At 39.3% G+C, this 9,431-nt stretch overlaps 2 protein-coding genes across 4 annotated transcripts; one reads left to right on the top strand and one right to left on the bottom strand.

Moving 5' to 3' along the window:
* Positions 1–767: 767 nt before the first annotated feature.
* LOC124262017 (C-factor-like) lies at positions 768–5,767 on the bottom strand. Of its 2 annotated transcripts, XM_046696433.1 has the most exons (4): positions 5,679–5,767; positions 4,394–4,537; positions 2,406–2,782; positions 768–1,245 (listed from the first exon to the last, which is right to left on the bottom strand). In XM_046696433.1, exons 2-4 carry the CDS (start codon positions 4,402–4,404, stop codon positions 845–847), a joined length of 789 nt encoding a protein of 262 aa, XP_046552389.1. In that variant the 5' UTR covers positions 4,405–4,537; positions 5,679–5,767; the 3' UTR covers positions 768–844. The 2 variants fall into 2 exon arrangements, with proteins under 2 accessions (XP_046552389.1, XP_046552390.1); XM_046696434.1 differs by lacking the exon at positions 5,679–5,767 and having other exon boundaries at positions 2,406–2,789; positions 4,394–4,631.
* Positions 4,152–8,798, top strand: LOC124262019. Of its 2 annotated transcripts, none has more exons than XM_046696437.1 (4): positions 4,152–4,242; positions 5,717–5,834; positions 6,170–6,278; positions 7,034–8,798. In XM_046696437.1, exons 1-4 carry the CDS (start codon positions 4,215–4,217, stop codon positions 7,142–7,144), a joined length of 366 nt encoding a protein of 121 aa, XP_046552393.1. In that variant the 5' UTR covers positions 4,152–4,214; the 3' UTR covers positions 7,145–8,798. The 2 variants fall into 2 exon arrangements, with proteins under 2 accessions (XP_046552393.1, XP_046552394.1); XM_046696438.1 differs by lacking the exon at positions 4,152–4,242 and adding an exon at positions 4,629–4,758.
* The last annotated feature ends 633 nt before the right edge of the window (positions 8,799–9,431 follow it).

The raw sequence follows: 9,431 nt of genomic DNA on the forward strand, positions 1-9,431 counted from the left end.
CTAAACAGGTGGCTGTGAGACTCTGACATTGTGGACAACGTCATTTCAGACTTTCCCTGCATCATTTCAGACTTTCCCAGTATCACATCAGATTTTCCCTGCATCAGTTCAGACTTCCCAGCATCACATCAGACTTTCCCTGCATCAGACTGGCCCTGCATCATTTCAGACTTCCCAGCATCACATCAGACTTTCCCTGCATCAGACTTGCCCTGCATCATTTCAGACTGTCCCAGTGTCACATCAGACTTTCCCAGTATCACATCAGACTTTCTCTGCATCATTTCAGACTTTAGCAGCATCACTTCAGACTTGCCCTGCATGATTTCAGACTTTCCCAGTGTCACATCAGACTTTCCCAGTATCACATCAGACTTTCTCTGCATCATTTCAGTCTGCATCATTTCAGACTTTAGCAGCATCACTTCAGACTTTGCCCTGCATGATTTCAGACTTTCCCAGTGTCACATCAGACTTTCCCAGCATCACATCAGACTTTCTTTGCATCATTTCAGACTTTCCTTGCATTACAACAGACTTTCCCTGTTTAACACAACCTACTCATCTGTTAAGGGTGCAGGGGTAGCTTAGTGGATGCAAGGCAGGCTTATCGTTGTGAAAACCTGGGTTGAATCCCAGTGTCATAGTTGGGGGAAGCCAATTACAGGTGTCCCATCTTGATATTGTGGACACCCAATTCACTTGTCTCTTAATACATGTACACTGAATAGTATCTGTTCTTAAAATCGTTCACATGTAATGACACATATGATTGCATTCTTTTATTTTCATTAGTCAGGCAGGACAGTTTTTGATAAATGAAAATTGATTTTACTTTCATTTTTCACCATGGTATTACTTCACCGTAATTTGAGTGAAGCAGACCAACAGATCTTTCATTGAAGGATGCAAACGTTCTCAAAAGGTTTGATACGCAGTCCTCAACACAGATTGGAGCATCCGAACCACCCATATTTGTCTTAACATGACCAGGGTTCACAGCGGCCACTAAAATACCATCATTACAGAGTTCTCTCCCCATGATGTTCGTTGCCATGGTGAGGGCAGCCTTGGAGCAGATGTAGCTGTACCAAGGATGTTTCATATTCTTGATACAGAACGACATGGAACTGAGTCCTGAAGACACATTGATGATGGCCGCCCGGTTACAACTGAGGTGGGACAAGCTTTTGTTGGCAGCCTTCAGTAGAAGCGGGAGGAGACTCTTGGACACCATCATTGGTCCTGCAAGAAAACCTATATGATAAACACAGAGGATACTTTCAATAAGAAAACTTCAAGAAATTAGTCTTGCCCAATACCGTTTTGTTAAGACCAACATATAAACTAACTTTCAAGTACTGCAGAAATATCACAGAGGTTCAGGGCCAAATTTGTTTGGTTTACCACTTTGGAGACCAAACATCCAGGTCGGTAGGTCAAAACAAGTAAAATGGTAATAGTTTCCTTACGATTCGTCATAATTCGTTCCGTTTTGAAGTATTTTAGATAAATGTTCAACAAGTTTTAATTACAGTATCTTCAATGATTTATTTATGTTGATACCGACAAATACGTTTATAAACATTTGACATATTTCTGGTCCGTGGAAAAAAGATCAACATGTTGTTTTCACGTTTCAGTATTTGGAAGAGCGCGGAAACGTATCAAATTGTTTTGGTCGTAGTGAGAGAGTATGGTTTAACCCCGCTTTTAGCAATATTCAAGCAATATCACGGCGGGGGACATCAGAAATGGGCTTCACACATTGTACCCGTGTGGGGCATTGAACCCGGGCCTTCGGCGTGACGAGCGAACGCTGTAACCATTAGGCTAACCCACCGACCCGTTTGGGTCTGAAGTTCGAAGTAGGTTTGCTATCTGTAAAACATCTTAAGGTGCCTTTAATCTCTCTGTGATGTTTCTGCAGTGCTACAATGCACTGTGTGAAGTTTTGTCCCTTAGGCGTGCCAGGATGCTATGATGAGCGGTTGTATTCCCAGATTACCCCCTGATAATGATCGGAATAGCCAAATGGGTACCGTGCGTGTCATATATCTACAAAACTCCCGACGTTCCTACGTTGTGCCAGGGATACTCTACAACAGAGTCTACAGTTATAGAGTCTCCCTGGTTGTGCAGACGCCCAGTGAAATAACTGAACTCTGTTTTATTGGCGTAAAATAAAACTCGCTAACTTTACATTTAGTTTAACTTCTAAAGGCACACCTTTTTAATCTGCACAACGCTAATAGAAGTCATACAAGTCCAGATCAAAGGTTAGTTAGATAACTGATAATTATGCTTGGTGTATTAATTTGTATTGGCAGAAGTGTCAAGATTTTAAAGAATTCCGGGAGTCGGTCTACCAGTGCGATTAACTTCCACATTAAATTAGTGCATACCAGCCGTGTTGCAGTCGAAGTGACCCACGAGATCGTCCCTCGTCACGTCCCTCACACCGGACACCTTGGACAATATGGCGGCGTTGTTGATGAGCAGATTCAGCCCCTCCTCTCCCAGCACCTGCTCGGCAGTGACAACCGCCTCCTTGATATCCTGGTCACTCGTGATGTCCAACTTGACCACGACAACTTCTGGGTGGGCAGCCGCTATGTCTTGAAGCTGACGCGCCTCGTCGCTGCTGGGGTCTCTGCACGAAGCTAGAAGATGCTGTGGACGATGGGACAGATTCACCAGCTGTCTGACTAGTTCCAGGCCGATACCGCTGGAACTTCCTGTTATAAACACTGACCGGGGGCTCAACGTGGCCATCGGATTTCTGAAAACTGATGTCAGCTTCAGGAGAGTTACATGCAATAGTCTCTAAAGTGATGGGTGATTACCTTCGAATATCCAGTATAATTGCTTTTCAATTCTATTAAGTTTAAGAGAATAGACAACAATGTGCGAGTATGTGAGTATGCGTGCGTGCGTGCATGTAACTATCCGGTCCCAATATTTTAAACAGAATAGAAACGATGTGATGCCGTTTATGTTGACGAGCATAGGATTTTTTGTGACACCACACAAGGAAACGTCACCACATTTCTTAGATATACAGCCAATGAGAGAACATGTCCGTTGTGTGATTCGACGGACTTTAGGTGTGTTACGTTTGCAGTCATTGAAGATGAACAATGCATTCTCTGAGAAGACATCGGGCTAGTAGTGTCCTTCAGGAACCGGAGATGCAATATAACAGGGGTTAAAAACAACTGAAAACAATAACCTTTGGTTTCTAAAGGAAACTTGAAAACAATTTAAATAAGAATCTGCTCTAATCTTCGCTACTTGAAAAAGAATCACTAATATTGCAATTATGACTTATTGAAGATAGCCACAAGTGTGCTGATACCCATAATGTGGAAATAAAAGTATTCCGGGGATAACGTGATATATTTCGTCTTGTCAAAAGTCCTTTTCTACACAAGATGTTTCGCCGCTCAACGGCTCTTCAGCATTGTTCAGGTATGCGAGTGAGTGAGTATTGGTTTTACGCCGCTTTTAGCAATATTCCTGTAACATCACGACGGGGGACACCAGAAATGGGCTTCACACAGCTGTACCCATGTGGGGAATCGAACCCGAGTCTTCGGCGTGAGGAGCGAACGCTTTAACCACTAGGCGACCCCTACCGCCCACTTCAGGTATGTACCACAGGAGCTTGTATTGCAGAAAATACGTCCTTGGTCCAACACTCGTTCACTGATAGCCGTCTACATATTAAAAATGTACTTTTTTAAAATATGTAGATGGCAATCAGTGATCGAGTGTTGGACCTAGGACATATTATTTTCAGCAATACAAGCCATTCGTAACTATTCGTGTCATTCCGGCAAGCCGGATGGCTTCTTGTAGGTCACGGAAAGAGGCGAGTAGTTACGAATGCAATACAAGCCCCCTGACCTGTGCAATGTACGCCGTTGAACGGCAAAAGATCTTGTGTAGATAAAGGAGCTTGCACCTGCTGCAATCACTTGTTTGTTTCATATGAATGGTGCACGAACATACAACATTAGTTCGTTGTGTGAGGTGAATTTTGCTGTACGATAGCATCTAACGAATTTGAATTGAGGAACGTGACTCTAGAATACAAAGTTCAAAAACAAAATAAGTCCGGAAGTCATTTCGATGATGAAAGCGATTTCCAAACACATGGAAGGTTCCGAATGTCTCTGTGCAAGGGCAGGTAACTCTAAGTTATCGAGAAAATGGCGGAAACTCGTTTACCGAACGCAGGTGAAATAAGTTTATAATCAGTGACATGTGCGTCAACTGATTTTACACATTAACATCAAATAGAAATACATATAACGTTGTAATTAACTAATCATATTAACCTTTGTTGCATCAAATATCCTATCCAGCATGATAGACACGAAAAGCTTACCGATGAAGCATGAACTTTGTCAGGTAGAAGCGAAACAAGGAAGTTGGGTTAGAGCTGAGACCGGTGTGAGTGGCATCAAAGATTCTGGCCTAACTTTCTTCGGAAATATAGTACTGGTCCTGGTATGATTTGTAGTGAAGCACTCTGAAGCAGTTTAAGTGCATAGCATTACACCAACTCGTCAGATGCAGGTAAGCAGGGAGTTAGCTCCCTTGTATCGCATCCCACAGTGCTTTGAGGTGCTGGACTAAATATAGGCACAACTCATCGTATATTATCAGCAGCAAGATTTTACTGTGGTGATATTGTTCTGCGAAGGCAGATTCAGATATAGTACTGCTTAGACAATATGGCCCAGAACATAGGTAGGACTGTTGATGATCAATCTGTTGGTATGGCAAATACCATGGTTACTAGTAATTATCCCCTGTGGTGATATTGATGATATGCTACAGTCTTTGTATCGACTAATTGTCAATAATGTGATATAGTATTTCCCTGCAGATTACAGTTCTTATTGGGTTGTACCATATGACTGTGTCTCTCAACATCTTGACTGTTATATGTTTGATTGGCATTTTAGAAGATGCTATTTGATGAACATAGAGAATTTTCTGGGTTTCACCTTCTTTTTATTGTTTGGTACAACGTTTCAGGGCTTGTTTCGGCCTCATCATCAGGTTGGTACAACGTTTTCAGGGCTTGTTTCGGCCTCATCATCAGGTTGGTACAACGTTTTCAGGGCTTGTTCTGGCCCCCATCATCAGGTAGAACTAAGGGTGCTGTCCTTTAGTTCTACCTGATTATCAGTGTCCTTAGTTCTACCTGACGATCAGTGTACTTTAGTTCTACCTGATGATGGGGCCAGAACAAGCCATGAAACGTTGTACTAAACAATAAAACGAAGATGAAACCCAGAAAATTCTCTATGTTCACCCAGAGACCATATGGTCTCTGGTTCATCTTGATTGTTGTGAAAATGTTTTAAGTGCATTCAATGAACAATGTGAAATACTGGGATAATAGCAGAGACCATGTTTGGTCTCTGGTGATAGTAAGTTATGTAGTTCAAAGGATTCAAGATGAAGCAAAATCTATTTGAATAGTTTAGTCCTGTTGATTATTGCTCAATTCGACAAGTTAATCTTCATGCTATGACTGTTATGTGTAAATATTAAAGTATTGGAATTATGATTGTCTTGGCACTGAAATCCCATTGTTTAAGGAGATCATGGTTTACAACACTACACATTTCTGATAGTTTAGGTACATGGAGTTGTAACACCTGTGAGTAACAGTATGTAACATTATGTGCATCGTCAGTGACCTCAGAGGAGCTGGACTTGAAGACTGTGCGAGTCGTGCTGGTTGTCGAGGGCCTGGAGGTTGGACACCTTGGTGGCAAGAAGAATGCAGATGTCCTTGTTGACTTTAAGGAAACGTGAGATTGATACCACAGTTAGATAGCTTACATAGATCATGGAGATGATTTCTTTCTTTCATGACCATTGATGTTGATGTCAGTCATTGCCACCTTCTGTGCATAATTGGTTCTTCTCTCTTAAATAGATTTTATTGGTGTATTCAGTGCAAAAATAAAGGTAAGCATAAAGGCTTGTGATGTTATCAGTGTGTAAGTCTTTGCAAAACTAAAATATTACACTGTGGACAATTTGATTCTTCCCATTTTGTACTGACTTTCTTCACAAACCCTGACCCTAGTGTCAGCCACTGAGAATGTCAAGATAAATATTTCGGTAAATATATTATTTTCAGATCACTTTGTGTGCAAGCAGAAGTACGCAGAAAGAAGGGTGTTGTGAAATACAAGCAGGTCATCAAGAAGCTTCCTGGAGAAATAGATCCTGACAAATGTTCCTTCAAGGTAACGTTGCAAGTTGCAATTTGTTTATTAAATCATTTCAGTCAAAATAGACACAAATTCTTTTCTCTTTTCAAAATAAGACAAAATTTCTTGAAAAATATACATGTGCACATGATAAATTAAACATGTTTGTTGATCCAGATGTACTTGTGGCTCAGATGGTAATAAATAACATGTTGGCATCAAATGAAAACTGTGGTTCGTATGAGAAATCCAGTGTGTTATATATCCAGTCTATTTTGATTAATTCCCTGACTGCATATTGCAGTACTCCTGTGAAGATCATGCTTGTCGTAAGATCGGGTGGTCAGGCTTGCTGACTTGGTTGACATATGTCATCGCATCCCAATTACTGTTGATCACTGGACTGTCTGGTCCAGACTTGATTATTTACTGACCGGCGCCATATAGCTGGAATATTGCTGAGTGCGGCATTAAACACCAACCAGCCAGCAGTCTCTTCACCATCTCTCCCGTCTTTAACATAGCAGAAAATCATAACAAACACAGTTATCACTCAAGAGTGATTTGATTGAACGTTCAAATTGGTGTCAAGATGATGCTATGTTGGCAGGAGGACTGAGAGTATTTATCCAAATGGAATGGTCAATCAATACTCTTGATAATTAATGACATTAGAATAGAGTTTTCTTTAGCTCTCCTAGATGGCATGGAACTTTGTTCATTGTATTTGTCTATCTTGTCCACTGTCTGTCCATGTTTGGTGATGCTGATACCAACTTCACTGTTTTCAGTTCAAGAAGGACCAGATCATCCTGGACCTGAAGAAGAAGGAGGAGTCCTCCTGGGCGGTACAGCTGTCTACATCAGGGCTGGAACAAGCCTCCTCTGATGAAAGTGACTAACATGTATTATGTCTGTGTCTCACTGCCAGATGTGTTGTATCTGGTCAATGTCTGTAACCTATGCTGTCAATCTTGTTGCTCATCTGTTTCAACTCAAGCATGACGTTAAACCCAATTTCACCTCACCCATCTGTTTCAATGATCATTAGGCAAACATTTTGAATGTGACATTTTTGTATGTCGGTTACAGAATAATGAGAATATGTCCCAAAGGTTTAGTGACATGGGATAAGAGCTTTAAGGCTGATTTGGCTTGTTTGATTTTTGTCTTGCATATTACATTAGCATGTCTTGTTTTGGAAGTCTGTCCTATGATAAAACTGTTTACACAAATCAATCTTGATTAGATTCTTTCCATTTGAGGTTTACCAGTCATACCAGTATTTGTTTTTAAAAACAAGGAAAACTTGAACATGTGTTAAAGGTACATGTAAAACATATATATATGCTTTCATGAAAGGACAACGGATAATATCCTGTCATGTGGTACTCTTGATTCATTTCAGCAGTTCAGGTCAGAACAACAAATTTATGATCAATTAGGGCTTGAGGTAGGTGGAGACTTAAAGAGTTTATGCTTTCCAGTAGGTAGCATATGTTTGATTAGTTTGCTTGATAGTAGCTTGGACTGTATTGTTATGAAGTTACTTGCTCAAGAAGATATGGAAGTGTATGTGCTTGCCTCTTGATCAAATATATCAAGAACCATGAAATCAGTAATTTAAAATTAAGCACCTTGATGCAATGAAAACATATCTTACATTTTCTGGTCCACTGATGTATTGCTGACCTTTTCACTGAGATAATAAATATAAAATCAAAATATACATCAAGATATGATCAGGAAGTTTAAATGCGTTATATTTATTACATGGCATATCTTTGATTCTGATGGTCAGTTTAGACGGAATAAGTGCTCTTATTGTTTTTAAAGATTGAGGCTAATTTGTGTACTATAATTGGCAGGCATATTTACTGATACAGAATTCATCTTTTTGTAAGGTATTTTCAGTAGCCAGAGACTATATATGCAGCATTTGAACAACTGTTATTAAAATGTAATAGCTCGGATATTGTTTGATCTTCATTATTCAGATATGTTTAATAAGTATAAGAATCGTAATTTATTGTTAACTGTCATTGAACACTATTTTGAGAATGAAACCTGTGCTCTTTTGTATGTTAAATAACTACGCAGGGATTAATAACATATATCATGCACATGTTTTAATCGATGTAGCATTTTGCACACTTTATTGTTAACAACCATCTGTTTTCCTTGTGATGTCCAGCTTTACGATGTAACTATTACTGCACACAAAGAATAAAATGTGGAGATGAGGAAATCATTTCATTTCAAATCCCCTTATGCAACAATGTTTTAAGTCTGGTATGTCCATCTCCATTGCTCGGACTGCCAACAGGACCTGTGCAATCCCAAAATATGCTGAACCAACAAACTTTCATACAGTCTTATATACAGGTCATTAGTTCAAAGAGATATCACACTCTTCCACATCTTGTTGTTGCAAAAACTGTTCATACGTTATTCATAGAATCAATAAAGTACCCCAAAAAAAAAAAAGAAAAGATTTCTAATTTTTCACATCCTCACATATTGCAAATATTGTTTGCTCATCAATTTGGGAACTTGACCAAAACATAGGGATCAGAGTTTGATATTTGCCACAAATTCTTTTGTCAACTTTGTAGCACTTTGATTTTAGAATTACTGGTTCTAAGTCATGTTAAAAAATATGTGACTAGCGGACCAGTGTATTAGATGAACTTTGCATGTCAGTTATGTTGATGATTGTCGACTTTCACTTGTTGAATTACACAGGCACTGCCATTTTCTAGTACCGTATTTGCTCAATGATAGAACTGTTTTAACTGTTATCATATAGTTAGTAAATAGTCAGATTAGAGTAACAAAACTGAAAAGCTAAGTCTTTGAAACTCATGACAATGTTTTGATGAGGAAATAATTTAATCTAGATAAATCGCATGTATTTTTCTAAGTCATTAATGGCAAAGATTACATTTTATTTCAGATGTATTTACTTTCCTAGTATTGCTGTTTTGTTATCATCTTATTTTACTGTTATGTTATTATATTCCTGAAAGCACTAATAATCCTTTGTAGCAGGATATATTTTATCATTTGTTAAAATCATGTTACAAGTTTCAGTGAGTAACGTTTTACTCTTGTACTTGTGCGATTGATTCATGTGTATTTCATTTGCTGACTTGCATGTGTCAAAAGGTATACACGAAAACTATTCCA

The sequence above is a fragment of the Haliotis rubra genome, unplaced genomic scaffold (assembly GCF_003918875.1).
Source record: "Haliotis rubra isolate DU_JTF1 unplaced genomic scaffold, ASM391887v1 Scf82, whole genome shotgun sequence".
In the NCBI taxonomy this organism is placed as follows: domain Eukaryota; kingdom Metazoa; phylum Mollusca; class Gastropoda; order Lepetellida; family Haliotidae; genus Haliotis; species Haliotis rubra.